Below are 20,714 nucleotides of genomic sequence, written 5' to 3'. Positions count from 1 at the left end.
GTCCAGCGGGGGTCCGAAAGCGATTTCGTTGTCGGCTGCCAGTAATCAAAATGGCGCCGATAGCCTTTGCCCATACTATGTCACAGAGGCTTTCGGCGCCATTGGTCAGCTCCAGTCACATGACAGGAGTACAAGATGGCGCCGATGGCCATGTGACAGGGGCTGACCAATGGCGCCGGTAGCCCCTGTGACATGGTAGTTCAGAGGCTATTCGGCACCATTTTATGATTTTAAAGAGCACGGCTTGCAAGTAGCACGGGCACGGAGGGCAAATGGAACCCGGGACCCCGCTGGATCACCAGGGATGTACTTAGTAAGTCTTGGGGAGGGATCGGGATCAGGGGGGGGTGTTGTATTATAGTTTATTTAAATGTTTGGGGTGGGTTTTAATTAAAAAAAAAAAAAAAGTGTCCCTCTCCCCATGCAAACCCGAAAAACGAAATTTCCCCGAAAGTCGGGGAAAATTCTTTTCGGGTTTCGGGGCCTCCGAAACCACAACGAGTTAGGAAATTTCATTGAATTTCCTAACTCGGGCGAAAAACGAAGCACATCTCTAGTATATAATACTATTAGTATAAAAATCATAAATGCAGTTATCTTTGAGGTAGATAACTTGGCAACATGTTTTTGGCACCTTAACTCTACAATAGCTTATAAAAACAATAGGAGAGAAATAATAATGCTACCCATTTCTAACAAGGTATTTTAAGTTGCAAGGTGATAAAGTGTCTAGCCCAGGATCACACATCGAAACAGTGATAAAGGGGAGATTTCAATAGAGAACATAAAATTTGCCCTGCCATAACTGAATCTTCTGCCTGTAACTAGTAGATCTTACTTCCTCCCAATACTGTGAATGCAATTATTATTGATGACACAGTTATCATATAGATCATCTTGATACATATTATACTACAGTAGAAACCGTTGCAGAAAATATTGATATTCTAAAGGTTATGCAGTACTCTGCACAACTTATTTTACAATAATTCTGCTAGAAGACTAATTCATGTAGACACTGACATACTGAAAAATTAAGCCACTTTATTACATTTCTCTAATATTCCATTACTTTAATGGCATCCACAAAAAAAACAAACAGCTTGTCATTCTTATACTTTTCCAAGCTGTTAGTCAACAAAATACTATAATACAAAACACTTACATGGCTACAGGAGCTGATGCAGGGGATTAATACCACACTGAAAGGCTATGTTATTCTGATTCTAGACAAGCAGTTGCATGGGGGATTATGCTTAGGGACCACTGGTCTCGTATTTGTGATTTTGCTCACTGCTGTTACTGTGGTGTCTATTTTTCTAATAATTCATGTTGCTGTATAATTCAAGCTTGCAGCGAATGGAAATTACATCCCTGATGTGGATCATATCATCACTCTCCAAGTAATCCAAGTACTGCCTAGTTGGAGGCCTCTTAGGAACACACTCTTTGCTTATCTCTTTTATATGGCATGTCAGACAAACTCTTGCTTTGATATCAGAAATGCAATGTCTTTTTTTTTTTTACTACATTTCATATATCAATACGAATCAGTCATTCAAGGAACATTCTACTATAGAAGAGGGGATGTGGAATTGACCAACCATATCATACAGAGATCCTAATTGTGTTCCTGACAGATAGATCTTCATTTACACCTAATGAGTCAAAGAATAAAACAAATTCTTAGAATATTCAAAGTCACCACTAATAATTTCTGGGAAAGTGGGTCAATTCCTAAGACATTCTCCCATAGAGACTTTTAGCTTACAAAATGCAGAAAAAGATAGACTTTACTTAAATTCTTACCTAGGTGCATGGCTATTCCAAACATGATTTCAAGTCTGTAAGCATTAGTGTTTTTTTCATTTCTTGTGGTCTCTGTTCTTTATGGCACTATAGAAGCTCTTCAGAGGCAATGCATTCTGTCCATTTCACTGTGCTCCTTAAATGAATTATGGCCTGCACAATTAAACTGATTGTTTGAAAACACTTGATCAGTCTTCCTACAGAATTTTCTGCATGACTGGATTTCAGATACAGACTTGAATTAGGGAAAATGCAATTAATAATTGGTCTCTGGAGCACAATCTGGGACTGGCAGCATGTTTACTTACCAGTAAATAGTGATTTTTCTCTCAAATTTAGTTTCTTAGGAAATGACATAAAAACACCGGTGGGTCTGATCTATAGTTTGATTGCCACATATCACAAACCAAACAGTAATTTTCAATAGTGTGCGTAAATCAGCATATACAAAAGTAAGATAGTTTTTTCTAAAGTTATAACAGAATTTTATAAACTGTGTGGTAGGAGCAGTACATTATATAAAATACCACATATTTATGCCCCAAAGGTATTCTAAATGTATGTTTCAGTATGTGTGCATATATGGAATGCAGGAAAAAACATACTTACTTTTTCTACCCTTTTTATAAAAATATGCACAAATATTTGACCCACAATTGAAACACTCACATAATAACCCTGTGTTATACACAAAGGCATATATTTTATAAATAATGCTCATACTGCACTTCTGAAAGTACTTGTGTATGTATGTATGCAATTTCTAGTTCATTGACAACTTCATTAGTTCACCCAGATGTTCAATGATTACCTAGACAATCCATAGAGTCACGCGGATACCCCCCACCACCATTTAACCAAGACCTCCCACCCAAAAACAACTGGCAAAAGATAAGTACAATTTTGCTTCCATGACTTATTTTGCAGGTGTAAAAGATATAGACAAGCTCAGCAATGAATGCGTGCTTGCTACTTACAAAATACTAACTTGTGCACAAAATTCCAAACCTCCACCTCCCCCCAGATTGTCTATAAATTGCCCTTTTTTTTCCTTTCACAATTATATCTGACACTGCTAGTATGTACATACTTCGAGGACTTGCAAAATACTACTTAATTGCACACATGCTACTTTCATAAGTAACTTCCAATGTTATATGCTTAAATATTTTGAAAATTTACTCCCAAAAGTCTAAATATGAACATCAAAAATATCAAGTCAGAAAGAGGGCAGCTCAAAGGTATTTAAAACAAGAGAGATATATATAGGGAAGGTGTAATAGTATACAACAGGCATGGACACTGTTAAAAAATACCGTCTTAGAAGCTCAGTCCAGATGTATTCCACTCATTAAGAAAGGTGGAAGGAAGGCCAAATGATTGCCAGTATGGTTAAAAGGTGAGATGAAAGAGGCAATTTTAGCTAAGAGATCTTACTTCAAAAAATGGAAAAAGGATCTATTTGAAGAAAATAGGAAAAAACATAAGCATTGGCAAGTTAAATGTAAAACATTAATAACACAGGCTAAAAGAGAAGTTGAAAAGAAGTTGGCCATAGGGGCAAAAACTCATAATAAAATCTTTTTAAAATATATCTGAAGCAGGAAGACTGTGAGGAAGTCAGTTGGACCATTGGATAATCGAGGGGTGAAAGAGGCATTTAGGGAAGATAAGGTCATTGTGGAAAGATTAAATTAATTCTTTGCTTTGATGTTTACTGAAGAGATGTTGGGGAGTTACTAGATCTGGAAACAGTTTTCATGGGTTATGATTCAGATGAACTGACCCAAATCACATAGAAACATAGGAAGTGATGGCAGAAAAAAAGCCTAAAGCCCATCCTGTCTGCCCAGCAAGCTCCCAAAGTTATCAGTTTCCCATACCTATCAGTTACTCTGAACGCCAAGGTCAGGACTCTTGTTGATTACTGAATGAGACCAATTTCCCTCCCCCCTTGCTGTTGAATCAGAGAGCAATATCCACTTTATCCAGTGTTGGAGTAGCATCAGAAATGTAGTATCAGGCTTTTGGTTAAGGGTAGCAACCGCTGCATCAAGCAAGTTACCCCCATGCTCATGTTTTTTTCCCAGACTGTACAGTTCAGTGTCCTTGTTGGTTGCTGTTTGAATCCAATTCCTCCTTTCCTCCCCCCCCCGCCATTGAAGCAGCGAGCAATGATGGAGTTGCATCACATTTTGAAGTCTATTTGCCAAGGGTAGTATCTGCCACACCAGTAAGTTACCCCCATGTGATGGCTTATTGGTTAAGGGTAGTATCCACCACACCAGCAAGATACCCCCATGCCTTACTTCATTCCCCTCCCCCTTGCCTTTAGAGATCCACAGTGTTTATCCAATGCTCTTTTGAAATCTTGCACCATTTTTGTCTTCACCACCTCCTCTAGCAGGGCATTCCAGGAGTCCACCACCCTCTCCATGATGACATATTTCCTGACATTGCTTCTGAGTCATCCTCTCAAGTTTTGTTTCATGACCCCTAGTTCTATTGGATTTCCGACGCAGCCTTTTCGCGAAACACGGGGTCCGTGTCGGGGGACCCTTACAAGAATTTACATATATACAGTGGAATTTGCTGCTTTTTGAAATTGTGAATCTTCATAAATGAAACTTTGAATGTGGACCAATAAAGTTCTCTGTACTTATAAGTTATTTTCCTGTATGTTTATAGCCTAAGCAAGATCAGCTGATACATATGAGGAGGCAGAGGTAAGGACCACATACCAGCACCAGGTCTGCTTCTTTTCAAGTCCCAGCAAATGGCTGAGGGACCAGCAAGCTTCCCTGGCATCTATCTCAGGCTATAGGAGCCATAGCAACCAAATGGGAGCCCAAAGCAGCTGTATTCGTATTTTGTATTTGTATTTATTAAAATTTATTGTCTACATTAACTCAATGTTTCTCCTGCAGCCAACTGGAAAAGTCCCTGAGCCCTCCATATATTTTTTGTAATTAACTATCATTCAGGCACCAGCAAGGCAACCCAAAAGCAGAAGTCCCACACTCCTATGACTGCCTCACAGCCCAGGTCATCGTGGGGCCTGCAAAATTCTCACAACCATACCACCCAAATGTTGATATACTCTTGCTCTGCTCCAGTGTCACTGCATTAGTGGGCCACACTATCATGGCCTATCAGGCAGCCGAGGACTACCTCTGAGTTAGCGCCAACTCATTTGGGCTGGGGTGAAGGGGAAGGGAAAGACATTGGAGCTGATAGGAGCACTGCTGTCCTCATGGTAGCTCTAATCAAGAGTTCCTGCCAGATGAAAACATCCTCATGATGACCAAACCTTGGCGGCAACTTGAAATGAAAAGGCCCATCACATCCAACACCAGGGATCCAGTAGGGAACCAGAGGCAGGAGACACAAGGGCCATATAGCCATTACCCCCACTAGACGAGGGGGCAATCAAGAAAACAAACTACATGCACAGCCAATCTTTCCTTTGTTCCTGGAACCACCCCTCCAAACAGGCACCCAAACCACCACCTGCACCACCCGATGAGAACCCAAGCCTGACAACATGCACATCACAGCTGGAGCCTGCATGCCTGCCTGCATGGACAGCTCCCCAACCCACCCCCTGGTCATGCCCTCCTCACCATCATGGCATAAGATGGATTCCTCTTGCGCCAGCATCAGTGGGAGGGGACTATCAGAAGAGAGCCACACCCAAGTGCAAGGCAGCAATGGACCATGGAACCTGCAAAGCTGAGGCCCAGGAAAAAGGAAAGAAGGCAAAGGCAGACACAACCTGGAAGATGCATTCCCCCAAAAAATGTTGAAAGAAGCAGCTGGTGGGTGAACTGACCCAAGCTTAAATTGTGCTTGCTGGTCCACCCCATCACCTCCGCCCCTCTCCCTGATACAGAGGTGGCAAACCTACATCTGTAGCCCACTTCCCTTTACCTGGGGATGGAGGGGCAGCTCCTAAACAGGGAAAGGCTATCTAAAAGGTTTCTAAACATTTCCAGCAAGCAATTTCCACTGTCAGGAACATTGCTAAGAAATGGAACTGTTGAAGACAAAACAAAATCTGGAAGACCAAGAAAATCTCTGCTAAAACTGCCCAAAAACTGGGTCATATCTGCAAATCATACCCTACAGATTGCATTAAAAGGCACATTTTAACAGCTTTGTGTACGCCAAAGCCAGGAGATATGGGCACAAGTTGGGCCGGTAACCCCTGAGTGGATTTTATAAGATGCCCAAGTATGCATGTATATCTCACTATGCGCACAAGTCAAAAGTTTTGAAAAAGGGGTAGGGTGTGGGCATGATCTGGGCAGAGCATGGGTGTGTCAGGAAGGCCAAGAGATATGCAAGTAAATACTTATGTGCATAGGAGTGAGCCGGGGTCCCCTGCTGCACAACTTTACTACTGCTATGGATGGTGTGTAAATAATAAGAATATTCTAGGGTAATCAGCGGGGTAATAAGGATTGGGACTAACAGGAGGAAAGGGAGGCTAATAAATTAGGGGGGGTTTGGAAGTCCTATCCTAAACTGGGTGAACTGGGAACAAACCTAGCTTGATGGACTCTCTACCTGGGTAACATCAAGCTAGGTTGAGAGAACATTGCACAAATCTCATCTTTGGGTGAGTTTCCTTATTCCGAAGGTCATAAAATCTTCACAAGAAAGCACTGTTCTGTTCGTACGTCTCACTTTGAATGTCAATGTGGCCCCTAACCCCTACACTAATACCTAAACCTCACCTCGAGTTACTAGGTGGGCCTCCCATTGAGATATAAATACCTATCTAGCGTGAGAGCATTATGGCTAGTCTCTCTCTCTCTCTCTCTCTCTCTCTCTCTCTCTCTCTCTCTCTCTCTCTCTCTCTCTCTCTCTCTCTCTCTCTCTCTCCTTAAACCTACTAAACATGGTCCCCCTAGTGGTTGTATGTAGCAATCTGCATGGCAGAGATTCCAGAAGGAAATCTTTTCTACAACCTCAAAAGTCATTGTCTAAACTATGCAAAACAAAAACCTTGATTAAGCCTGAATCTTTTTGAACAAAATGCTTTGGACTGATGAAACAAAAATTAAACTGTTCAGCCATAGCCACACAAGATACTGTAACTTTCATTTCTTGACCTGTGGAAAACTACTCCAGTTTTAGTCACATTTATCAGCAGGTCATTTGCAGTTATAAAAATAATGACCTCTTAGCTGAGGAGAATGACTTTCATAATTAGATTTAACTTTTCTTGGATGGATACTCTCATCGTGTAGACAAGTGTTGCAATCTGTTGGGTTGTGATAAATGGATGTATGAAACCCACTGTTATCATAATGAATTCATAAATCCAAGAGTGCAAGACAATAGGAATGACTGTTCATTGTAAATTGTAGATTAGAATCACATCCATTTAACAAAGTCTGAAAACATTCAAATCATTTTTATCACCTTGCCAAAGCATAAAAAGATTATCTATATATTATTGCCATGTCAAAATATTATGAAAATAGATTGAAGTCAAATCTCTTCAAAGCTAGTTCCATAATGGTTTGTAATGTCACATCTCATGGCTGCCTCTATTGCTGTAGTCTTTATTTGTAACTAATAGTCTTTATAATTTATAAAGACAGATCTTATAGGGTTAATTGAAAATACAATCTGTGAAGACATGGATGAGATCGCAAAATATCAGTGACAACAGACAGAGTAGAATCTTGTGGAATAATCATTCATTTCTAAAGGAGTATTATCCAGAGGGCTGCAATTGAGAGACAGTTCAGAACATATATACTGATAATCCACTCAGACTCTTTTCCAAGAACATCATTATTCTTAATAATATTGCCAAATTTATTTTTTACCTGCCAACAGTTCTCAAAGTGATTTACAATAAATATTAAGATTTATAATTTAAAATAAAAAAAAATACAATTAAATGAGAAGAAAATTCAGAAAACACATCACCTAACAACACTTCTGAGGGCAAACAATATAAAATAACTCTGTAAGTCAGATTGTTCTCTCCTCAGTAGTCAATGATATTAACATAAAGCTTGGGAAATCAAGTTTTCAGAAGTTTTAAAAAACACAAAAAGATCCTCTGTAGTTCTCAGTCTTAATGGCAACAAAGTCCAGATTTTGGGGGCTACCACTGAAAACTTTCTAGATCTTTGTCTCTCCAGATTGATTTCTCTAATTATTGGAATTACAAGGAGATCAAGTTGGGACATACCTCTCAATTTTCCTTACAAGATATTGCGGTGCTTGGTTTTGCAGAGTCTTAAGAAGCAGCATGGATAGCTTAAACTGAATTGGAAGGTATTGGAAATCCTGGGGCACTGGTGTACCATGATCCCTCATGTCAAAGCCCCCAGTCAGTCCAGCCTTTGTATTCTGAGTAAGCTGTACCTAGGCTAGTAATGTATTTGGGAGTTCAAGAAAACTATATTACAATAATCTATTCTTGAAATTACTAAAGCTTGAACAATTGATCTTATATCTTATTGTGACAAATAATGCCTAATTTGATGAATTTTCCTTAAATGGTAATAAGCAGGCTTAGCTACAAATGATATGCGATCATGCATTGCTAAATTAGACTCAAACCAAAGCCTCAGGTCTCAAACCACCCTAGTAGATATCAACTGCCGAGTAAGGAATGAGACTGAATAATCAGACTTTTAAATTGGGTGGACCAACACATACATTTTCTTATTCATTGGGGTTTAGCTTGAACCAATTTTCTTCACACCACTTTGGCATTTTAGATAAACTTTCATTAATGAAAAAATGTTTGTACCTCTAAATTTCTGCTTTTCACTGAAAAATGTTCTGTTATGGGGTTGTAGCCCACTTGTAAAGATTTTAACAAACCACATAAAGAAAGCATAATTACATTGAAGAAATAAGGGCTGAGAATTGAGCCCCGTAAAATTCTGCAAGAAAAAGCCCAGGATGGAGAGAGAAAATTGCCTACCAAATCTCTGGGGCTTCTTACACAAAGTAGAACTTCAACCATTGAAAGGTACACCTTCCTATTCTAAGCAATCCTAAGCTGTTTAAGTTCCTAGAGGTTAAATGTATAAACTGCTCTGATGGTAATAATTAATAAGCAATAGTAACTTGAGATCTATCTAATGTTTGGGTACTTGCTAGGTACTTGTCACTTGGATTGGCCACTGTTGGACACAGGATACTCCATTTAATGGACCCTTGGTCTGACCCAGTTTGGCATTTCTTATGTTCTTATGTTATGTTCTATAAATGCAATAGTAAAGTCCAAAAGGACTATAAAAGCCTCTTCTCCATGAACCAATTTCGAATGGAAATCATCTCAGTATTAAAATAGTTTAAAGAAGCAGAATAGATAAGCTGAAAGTCATTCCCAACCGCACCCCCCACCCCACCCCCCATCTCCTTAAGGGAATGGCTTGAAGATACCTCACCAGAGATAACATCTTCAAGCATAATATCAGAACTGATCCTCCTGTAAATCTTCTGGTGTCAAAGAAACATGAATATTCATTTCCACATTCACCTTCTGTTCAGAAGGAGTCACTTCTTTCCTCTGGTGCAGTATCTTTACTTTTTAAGTGCTCAGCAAAATCATTACAAAGGTCCAAGGCAAAACCTAAACTGGAAGAGGCTGTTTTTGGAGCACTCAACATACTGAGAATAGAAATAATTATTTTGGTTTATAATTAGCTAATTCAAGCTTCTGAGAAAAATTGTTCTCTTTAGCCTCTTTAATCACTTTGGCAATTGTAATTTTGTGTTTTTAGTTGTAAACTGATTCATTACTCAAGGCTATAAAATACAAAACATTCAGTAGCTTGCAGCATGGTTGAATACATTTGACAAATTGGAGAGCAGATAGCAGTGCTGTTGAATTCAGACAAAGATCTGCTTCATATAGCTACAACTATTGTACTTAACTATTGTATGTTGGGAAAATGATAGAAAAGATAGCATGAAAAAAATTATCCTTTTACTTCATTAGGTAATACACAAATGTTTATAACATTATCCATTAATTTTAAACACTAGATTATCTTTCCTTAGGGGTCTGCATTCATTTTCAACGTATTGGCAATCTGCAATGTATATGCCATATTTGTTGTATTCGTGGGGGTCACGAAACATATGGTGAACCCCCACAAATACAACATATCACTAACGAATAAAACCCCATCCTCCTGACCCCCCCAAGACTTGCTAAAAGTCCCTGGTGGTCCAGCGGGGGTCCTCGAGCGATCTCCTGCCCTCGGGATTTCGGCTGCCGGTATTCAAAGTGGTACCGATAGCCACTGTGACATAGTATTTATTTATTTATTTTATTTATTTATTATTTTGTTATACCAACTTTCATGACAAGAATCACATCAACCCGGTTTACATTTAACAATGTGAATAAGGCAGGGAGTAACATAGTAATCAATATTCAAAGTTCAAACATCGTAAACAATAGTATGGATGTGAGAAAGTTACAATGAAACAGGGAGAAATAACTTGGATCTAGAAAGGGGAGGGACAACATAGTAAGGGCAAAGGCTACTGGCGCCATTTTGAATACTGACAGCCAACAGCCCAATCATAAGAGAATGCTCCAGGACCCCCGCTGGACCTCCAGGGACTTTTGGCAAGTCTTGGGGAGGTCAGAAGTCGTCCCCCCCCCCCCCAAGACTTGCCAAAAGTCCCTGGTGATCCAGCAGAGGTCCTGGAGTGATCACCTTCACTTGGGCCGTCGGCTGCCAGTATTCAAAATGGCGCCGATAGCCTTTGCCCTTACTATGTCACAGAGGCTACCGGTGCCATTGGTCGGCCCCTGTCACATTGCTCCTACCATGTGACAGGGGCCGACCAATTACACCGGTAGCCCCTGTGACATAGTAAGGGCAAAGGCTATTGGCAACATTTTGAATACCGGCAGCCGACATCCTGAGTGCAGGAGATTTCTCCAGGACTCCCGCTGGACCACCAGGGACTTTTGGCAAGTCTTGGGGGGTCAGGAGGGTGGGAGTTGTAGTAAATTAAATTTAAAGGGTTGGGATGGGGTTTTTTTTTTGGGAAACAAATACATATGTAACTAATGAACGGATCGGGGTCCCCTGAGAACAGATGCAACGGATTTGGGTCCCAACGAATACGAATACCGAATGGGACGAATCCCTCCCTACTGCACATCCCTATCTTTCCTATACAAAAGCAATTTTTAAAGGGTCAGTGCCTCTTTTCCAACGGAAATATATGCACATACTTTTGGAGCAGAAATAGATGACATTTACAAACTGCCATTCCTGCGACACAGTTTTTAAAATTTTAGCATTAATCTCCATGTATTTACTTATGCGCATGAATGCTGTACAGATGATAGGTTTGAAAGTGGAACACCCTGGGAAATGAACTTGGTGGATAAATATAACAGAAGAGTAGATATTCATAGCCTACATGGCTAAGTAATTTACAGGGTCATTCATCAAATTGTGTATGCAAAATTTTAAAAATTATATTCAAGTGGGAGGAGTTGGGGTGGGATAAATGTAAAGTTGGGGAGGTAGCACCACGTGTGATAGGTATTACACTTTATCACAGGTCAGTAACATGGGTAATAGCTACACCTTTTTTCTTGGTGGTACGGTCCGAAAAGTGTTTATCGAGGTTGGTATCACGGACCACGGTATTATCATGCGCGATAAAAACTCCAAACATTACCGACACACCTACCAAGCATTCCTAAACCAATAAAAACGACTGTTTTTATCAGCTCAACCTTCCTAAAAGCATCTTGTGAGAGTCAAGTGTACTTGTACATGCATACTTAATGCCTCGCCAGGCTCGCTGCAGACGACAACATGTGAAAGAAGAACAGCCAAGACCACGTCAAAGACATCCGAGGGAAGTACTTGCAGTGTAAGCAGAGGCTCTGCTGCTGTGGCCCGAGGCCCCCACCCAGCTGCCGGCTCATGGGTAGCCACGGTGCTGGAGATACAGGGAGTGTATCTTTCCTCCACGACCATCCTTGCTGGGTATGCCTGAGAACATTGTGGTTAGCAGGTATCACCTCAGCTCTCGGGCAATCCTGGAATTATATGAAGACATCCGGGGGGATCTGGATCGAATCACTACATTATCCTACACTGTCCCTGGTCTCACCAAACTCTTGGATGCCCTCCATTTCATGGCAAGCGGCTCCTTCCAAACCACAGGGGTCGTGGGGGAAATGTCCCAAACCACATTCTTCCACTGCCTGGACCAGGTCATCAAAGCAGTCACTGACTGCACTAATAGATACATTAAATTTCTTTGCACAGGCAGGACTTGATGGACTTGAAGAGAGGTTTCTATGCCTTCACACACTTTCTCAATGTTGTCGGAGTTAATGACTGCCCTCACGTGGATATTGATCCACCCCATCAGAGGGAGGAGACGTACTGCAACAGAAAGATCTTCCACTTCATCAATGTGCAAGTGGTCTGCGATGCTGAAATGCACATCCTGTATGGGGTGGCCAGGTACCTGGGAGCTGCGCATGATTCCTTTATACTAAGGTTATCGGGCCTGTTTGACAATTTTGAGGCCGGCCTGAATGGTGATGATTATCTCATAGGTAAGACACACACTTTTCTTTCTCAATTCCATCTCTGCCTATTGGTATGTGGCTAATGGCACCCAAATAGGTGGGGGCCTATGGTGGAGTACACAATCAGTGGCATCACAACTGCCTTATGCGATCTCCCAAGGTATCCCCCATGTTTCCCTGCATAAGCCCAGGAGACCACGCTGCGTGGTAGCCAGATTTGGCAAAACCTTATACAAACATGCCTTGACTGATAGGCCTCACATAGCAATTCCCCTTCCAGAGGAGGTCCACCTGAAGCCTGTTAGCTGCTGCTGTACTTGCTAGCCCTTTCCTTTCATTCACTTCTTGGCTGTGGAGGTCATCATGTAGCATAAAGCGCATATGGGCTGCTCAGTATTTGTGTTGGCAATGCACCATTACAGTGTACTTGAAATAAAATTTTCACAGTATACACTTCACATTCAGGACAGGTGGCTACAATACTACACACATCACACTGTTTTGGGATCACACCTTCCATTGCAGCCTGGCTGAAAGCAACAGTGCTACCTGGTGCATTTCTTTTACTATGTTCACAGCTCCTTCAAAGGTAGCATTCCACTTTTGCAATGCATGCACCCGTACATGCATGCATCCTAGAACAGCAAGCTAGGAAATGTATCACAATTGATGTGCAAAAGGTGAGGGTCTTGCCTGTCATGATATAATGTAGGCCACATCCCCTTCTTGGGGAAACCTACGGGAGGAAGCACTTGGAGGTGAGTGAAGGCAGGATTGTGAATCTACTATTGTCCTGCCTTCACTTGTAATTTCCTCTGATCTCTGACATGTCACCATGACAGTATAGTTAATAACCACTCTTATTGCAGCCACATCTATCCTCATAAAACATTCACATCATATAGGTCAAGGGTTTAAATGCCTTAAACTGCTGTGTCACACATAGGCTCACTGTCATCTGGAGATGGCATGATGCTGGAAGGTAATAGTGCAATATGAGTCACAGATAGTTATGTGGTGCAGCAATATGCACATTTGTTTGTACCCTCATGATATGCACAATCTACACCGTTAACCTACACCAACTACTTGTAACACTGCAGGTTTGATGTCACATGCCTGTTAAAGCACCTTGGCTCCTCACTCCTGTCCAAAACACTTTGCATACAGTACCATAACCAACATCAGTGCACACATTTCCATACTTTCATGGTTGCATGGCGTTGCTGATACACATGCGTCTGTGGACTGCGGAACAGCTGCTATGTTGTAGGCTCTGCAATAAGTGGTGTTACACACTTCTACTGTTATTTGTGAGGTGGTCTGCTCTGGTCCTACACAGTTCATGTAGTCCACTGTGCATTGCAATCTGTGTTGACCTAGGGTGGTCAGCTGAGCATACAGGCTGCCTCCATAATAAGTGCCACACCATGTTCATTCTATAGACCTACTGATCCCACACATGTTATGTGGTTGCCATGATTGATGATAGCCTTTACGTGTTGCAATCTTAACAAACAGGCATTTTGTGCCACCTAAGCATTTCACGGGTGCATGTCATAATCTTGCACTAAGTAGGGGTGATATATGCCTGTCATAGAAGTGTTACCTATGTGCAGCTAGAGATAATGCTTGTGTAGGAAGGAATTACACAGACTCATTAGCTGTTACAAAAAGCTGGCACATACCTATTTTTTGTTTAATGGTAAACATCGGTGGAACATCGGCTTTGCACATGTGTTTGTGCCTGAACTGTAGCATGTAGTCCCTACTGTTAACATAAGTGAGTGTGAGACTTGGTGACTGATGTGCTGTGTGTGGCTTGCTCATTCGGTGTGTGAGGGTGGTATTGCTTTTGGATTGCACTGTGTGAAATTAAGACAATGTCTTAGGTAATCACATTCCGTAAAGGCAGATAACAAATAGCAAAAAACTATGAATATTTTATGAACAACACATTCAGTGTACACCTGTACATTAATGCAGCAGTTCTCAACCAGTGTGTCACGACACACCAATGTGTCACAACGCTTCCCAGTTCCCCGCCGACCCAGCTTCTCCCCCTTCCACAGCAAAATAGCAATTCATCCTCTGCCCGGGCTTAAAATGCTGATAGCCCAAGCTGGAGTCAGCAGCACCAGCAGGGTCTCTTCTTCCTGCCCCCCCGCGGCCCAGAAGAGGTGTACAGTGGCTGTGCGAGCGGAAAGAAGACATGCTAGTGTGTGCAGAATTGGCCCAAAGAAGAGGGGGTGGCCCAAAGAAGAGCAGCACAGCATGGAGCAAAAAAAGGAACAACATTAGCCCTCATGTCAGATATGAGTCTTTTCTCGAGGCCACAAGGGCTGAAAGAGGAGGAGGCTGCTGCTGCCGCTAAGGCTGGAAGTTGAAGAGACTGCTACTATCACTAGTTGGGTAGGGGAAGAGAGAGAGTGTGGGTGAGTGAGCAAGCATATGTGTTTGATATCCTGTGTATATGTGTGTGTGTGTGTGTGTATGTGAAACATCATGTATGTGAGTGATTGAGAACCTGTGTGTGTGTGAGAGAGATATCATGAATGTAAGTGTATGAATGGGTGTTAGCATGGTTTTACTGCTATTGATTTTATATTTTTTGACTTGTTTGAGGATTGATGAAATTTCTCTTTTTCCTTTGTTACACTGCATACAGTCTCTCTGGCTTGTTGCAGTTTCCAGTCCAGTTTTTGTCTGCATGTTTCTAGTTATGCTTTATGGTCTCTTTATTCTTTGTTTGGTGAGGATCTGCACATGTGACTGAGGTGAGTTATTCTGCTGGCGTATAGTTTTGTGTAGGGCTCTATAGCAGCCAGGCTTGGTCCATTTTCCTAATAGGAGGTATATTTTTGTCTTAAGGCCTGGTGTAATATTTTCAGTGTTGCTTTTTCTTAGGTAATGTGGTTACTGTTTGAGTGCTGAAAATTGGTGCTGTTTTGGTATGGGATGTTTACTATTTATACAATTTCTGTTCAGACAGAATACTTATCTTTCCTTGTATCATTCTTTACAATAAAAATAATACTGGACCTTTATTTCTGCCATGAATTATAATGAGCAGTGTGTCATACATGTGAGCATGGTTTGTCAGGTATGTCATGATGAGAAAAAGTTTGAGAACCACTGCATTAATAGATTTAAATAGCATCATTTCATGTACAGGCATTGCATGTTATTTATTTTATTTATAGATTCTTTTATACCGTGGTACGTATAGTTATACATCACCTCGGTTTACAGTGAAACAATAAATTAGCAACAGGCTTTACAAATAACAGTATGAAACATTAGAACATTAAACAGCGACAGGCTTTACAATTATAACGGGTTTCAATGTAATATGCTAACTTCATTAAAAATATTAACCATAATATCGTCAAGTTCAAGAATTATGCAGGAGTAAATTAACTGTCAACGGCGAAATACAATGTCACATTAAATTCAATAAACAGAAATGAAATGAAAATGGGGGGTAATGATTAGTAGAAATAAAAGTGGAGACGTAGAACCTGGAGAATGTAAATCCGAATGAGTGATGGTTGAATTTTAGTTTAGATATGAATCATGGAGTGAAGGCTTGTTCAACCATGTTTTGAGATTTTGTTTGAAAGTTTTGTGACAGGGTTCAAGACGCAGGTCTAACGGCATGTTGTTCCAGATATTGATACCAGCTATGGAAAATGAGCGGTCTCTAGTAGACACGTGTTTGATGTGTTTTAGATGATGATCAGTTAATTTCACTTGGTGAATTTTTCTAATAGGTGTTATCCTTAATGCACAATCATTAGTACAACTAAGAAAATAGAAAGAGGAAATGGCACCCCAAAACCTATAGTAGTGCTGTAAAATAACAGCTACATGCAGCACTACCATATGTCTAAATGTAAAGGCCCCAGACAGTTCATGTTGAAAGTGTATACTCAAAGGGGACAGCCCAAGGGCCACAGCAGCAAAGTTCAAGGTAAGGCAGTAGGACCAGGACAGCAGAGCTCAGCATGGAGACAGGAGCCCTGTTACACCCGTTGGTTGCAGATGGCTGTGACCACTATTGCTCACCTTATGCCTTCCTGCATCAACTCCTCTGGGGAGATTGGCTGCCTCCGCCAGCTATCGCTGGCCTGCACGCCCCAGTTACCAGGCCTTCCTGCACAGCATGGACGCTGCCAACCACCTTGCCCTGGAAGTTCCTTAGGCACGCACGCTCTCAGGTCAGTTTATCCACGTCATGGCGGGAACCTCGGAACATCCCCCCAGATGATGTCATTCCTCATGGACATTTAAACCGGCTGGCCCTGCTCGCCTACGACTTGGCAATGAGTTCCCTCATTGCTGAATCCACTCACTTCAGACCTGTGTTGCAGCTCCAGCTTCCTTGATGAGAGACATTCCGGGTACCCGCTCCTTGGGGGCCCTACCTTGTCTCTGATTATCTGCTCCTTGGATGGCCTTGCCTCTTGGACCGCTACGTGCCCTGTTCTCCACGGCTTCCTCTGGAACTTTGCTCTACTACAGTGAGTACCCCACTCAGCGGACCATTGTGTTACTAACGCTTCTGGGACCCTCATCGGTGTACCCCGCTCTGCAGACCATTGCCATGCCTACGCTACTGAGGAACCCTCTTCGGTATACCCCGCTCTGTGGAGCATTGTCGTGTCTATGCTACTGAGGAACCCTCACCAGTGTACCCCGCTCTACAGGCCATCACTGTTCATCTCTACAGAGGACTACTCCATGGGCAAACCCCACTGCATAGTCATGTGGCACCCCAATGTCTCTAAGACTTTCTACTTCACTCCCTGCTCTATGGGCAGTGTCACTCTGTTCCTTTAATAAAGACATATGGACATTCTAGCTAGACCTGACATCAGCTTCCCATGCTGATGCTCCATGGCTCCACCCCTTGGGGTCACCTTCTCTAGCTCTCCTGCCCTCTCCTCTTCTCTCTCTCTCCAGCACCTGTTGCTCTGCGCACCCCTAGCTGAGGAGGGATATGATAGCAGTCTATTAAATCAGGAGAGGACTAGAACAGGTAAATGTCCATCAGTTATTTACTCTTTCAGATGAGAGAAGGACTAGGGGGCACTCCATGAAGTTAGCAAGCACACATTTAAAACAAATTGTAGACAATTCTTTTCCACTCATCGTACAAATAAACTTTGGAATACATTGCTGGAGGATGTGGTTAGGACAGTTAGTGTAGTTGGGTTTAAAAAAGTTTGGAAAAGTTTCTGGAGGAGAAATCCATAAATGCTATTAATCAAGTTGAATTAGGGAATAGCCACTGCTTATTACTAGCATTAGAAGGATGGGCTCTATTTAATGTTCGGGTACTTGCCAGGTACTTGTAACCTGGATTGGCCACTGTTGGAAACAGGACACTGGGCTTGATGAACCCTCAGTCTGACCCAGTATGGCAACTTCTTATTTTCTTATACAATAGCTCCCTACTTTTTGTTAATTTTACTAAACACCAGAATGTCAGCATTTCATATGGATTTCTTAAAACATCTAGAGTCTCAGAGCCTCATAGTATAACATAACAGACAATGGTGGCAAAGACTAATCAGCACATTCAGAATGCTACATTTATTTTAACTTGTTGCTAAGGATATAACCCAATTGCCAGTCACGGGGCATGACTGCTTGTTAAATATATCCCCTTATTAATGGCAGTTTTTTCATCCTTCTCATTCCTGCTCCACCATATTGAATATAGGAGCTTACAGAATCTCCAACTTAGTTCAAACCCAGCACCCCTCCCTTCCCATGTCTAACCACATGGCTTTATAATTATCTAAATGTCTACCAATAGCTTCATACTGTTTCCCTGAGCATCTGGCATCCTATGTCTCCTGTATAGCCTGCCAGACAGAACCAGCTATATGAATGCTTGCACGTTTCAAACTTCTAGTCACTACTGCACTTGTAGTCTGCCAGAGACACCCACATGCTAATTAATTCTATCATCACATTTTTTTTGAACACAGACTGTAACCACTTTTATTATACAAGCTCAGTGCATATCTTTTGGCTATACATTTTTCAAGCTCAGATAAATGAATAGCAGTTAATTTTATGAATTCCTGCATGTGTCAGGGCATCTTATGCTGAGACGCAGGTAGACAACATAAACTAAGAATCCACTTGTCCACTGCTGGGAACACCCGCCAAACATGAGCTAGAAACAACAAGAGAGTGAGCAATATTTTAATTTAATCTTAACATACCTTAGCAGAAAACCAAGGCAGTTCAAGGAAAACAAGGCAAGGTCAAGAAATACATTGTCCAAGAAATCCAAGAAAATAGGTACTCATGCTAGATAAGAACTAAGGCAGGGATCCTGGAACAAGGTACTTGGAGGTCTGGTGCAGGGAACCTAAGCAATCAAACCAACAGTGACCGAGCAAGGAAGCCTGCCCAAGGTGGGACAGAAATACCAAACCCAATAAAGTCAGGTGCCTACTGTACCAACCAGGATAATTAAATACCTGAACACGCAACGTCTGACACAGCCAGTAGATAATTAATATGTCACTATATCCAAGTTAAATAGTTAAATTATACAGATTATATTACACAATTTTATTAATTACAATGTTAATCTATAATATTTATTATTATTATGTTTTATTGTCATCCAGTTATATTGTTACATATGTGCCACTGTTCTATGTAAAGCCCCTTATCTTGTTGGGCAGTTTATTGTTATATGTAAACCGGAGTGATTTGTAGTCTCTATAAGAACCTCAGTATATAAAAAATTAAAAATAAAATAAAATAAATAATAAAATTAACTGAGATACAATCCTCTGGCGGGAGAAAACCACTTCCTGGGGGAACAAAATCCCTGGGCCCCATTCCAAGACAAACCGTGCCTCACAACAAGTGACCATATTGTTTTGTTTTGGTTTTTTTTTTTTTTTGTTCTTTTCAGTCATAGTTGTCAGTATATTCACTGTATTTATTTACTTGAAAAACATCCAGTTTTCACCCTTGTTTCTTCCTGCTGTTCTGCATCTCTTAAACATGCATTTTAATTTAGCATGAACAGAAGAAACTGTCTGAAGTTGATCTACCGCAGGGCTGGTCAGCTCCGGTCCTCAAGAGCCATAAACAGGCCTGGTTTTCAGGATATCCGCAATGAAAATGCATGAAATAGATTTGCATACAGTGCATGTAGTTTATGCAAATCTAGCTCATGCATATTCATTGTGGAAATCCTGAAAACCAGACCTAGTTATGGCTCTTGAGGACTGGAGTTGGCCACCCCTGATCTACTGTGTAAGTTTTATATGGCAATTTAAAAATTAGCTTAAAAATACTAAAAGTTACCATATATCAAGTTGCAGCTAAAATGGAAATCCCTATGTATGCGCACAGCAGACTTAAATTGGTAACCTCTTTGTATGAAAAGCTTAAAAATACCTCATAATGCACAGTGCCTTTTATAATGCATCTATATTACTTATAAATCAGCAATAGGAACATAAATTACAAAGAAACAAAAGTCTCCTGTTTGATTTTGACAGATTGTTATATCGCAAGCACAGCCCGAAGCCAATACCACTGTGAACAGTTTTGGAGGCTTGCACTACCTTACATTCTGAAAGATAAATAGAAGAATGTCTGAAGACTTACGTTCTTGGAATGAGGTGAAAAGCATCTGGAACCGGCTGGTCCTGCTGCCTTCATCTGCCCACATGCGGACTACACCAAGACCTGTGCGCAGCATCACATCATTCGCAACTGTGCTGCAGAATTTCGCTTTCAGATCTCCCACGGAGCTGCTCCCATCATAGACTGCCACAAAATTTCGCTTGCATTCATTTGAGTTCTGCATCTCATAGTCCAAGAACCGTAGATATATCTGCAAATACAAAAACATTTACTAAAACAAATATATAGTAACTGACTGCAGATAAAGATCAAATGATCCATCAGGTCTGCCCAGCAAGTAGCTTATGGTAGTAAATGCTGCTTTGTACAGTCATCCTCCATGCCTTCTATTAGAGGTAACAACTTCCACTTTGTGCATGTTACCACCTCCTCCCCATGCAGAAATGTTACACATATATTTTACCCTATCCTCTAGCCTCTAAGGATCTGCACTGTTTATCCCATGCCTTTTTGAATTCCAATACTGTTCTCGTCTTCACCATCTCTTCCAGGAGGGTATTCCAGTCATCCACCACCCTCTCTGTGAAGACATATTTTCTAATGTTTTCTCAGTCAGCTCCCCTGGAAAGGTCTGAAGTTTGTGCATCATTAATACCTTTCAGATATCTGAATGTCTGTATTATATCTCCTCTGCACCTCCTCTTTTCCTGGGCAT

At 41.2% G+C, this 20,714-nt stretch overlaps 1 protein-coding gene across 2 annotated transcripts in view; it reads right to left on the bottom strand.

Annotated features, from left to right (window-relative positions):
* The window catches only part of NETO1 (neuropilin and tolloid like 1), a 411,708-nt gene that overhangs the window by 99,024 nt on the left and 291,970 nt on the right, over window positions 1-20,714 (bottom strand). For both annotated transcript variants that reach the window (XM_029590887.1, XM_029590888.1), the window contains exon 7: window positions 20,021-20,249. In XM_029590887.1, the coding sequence (XP_029446747.1) occupies window positions 20,021-20,249 (229 nt within the window). The remainder of the gene's footprint in view (window positions 1-20,020; window positions 20,250-20,714) is intronic.

Source organism: Rhinatrema bivittatum, chromosome 2, assembly GCF_901001135.1.
Source record: "Rhinatrema bivittatum chromosome 2, aRhiBiv1.1, whole genome shotgun sequence".
Classification (NCBI taxonomy): Eukaryota; Metazoa; Chordata; class Amphibia; order Gymnophiona; family Rhinatrematidae; genus Rhinatrema; species Rhinatrema bivittatum.
This window is presented reverse-complemented; position numbering and strand designations above follow the sequence as displayed.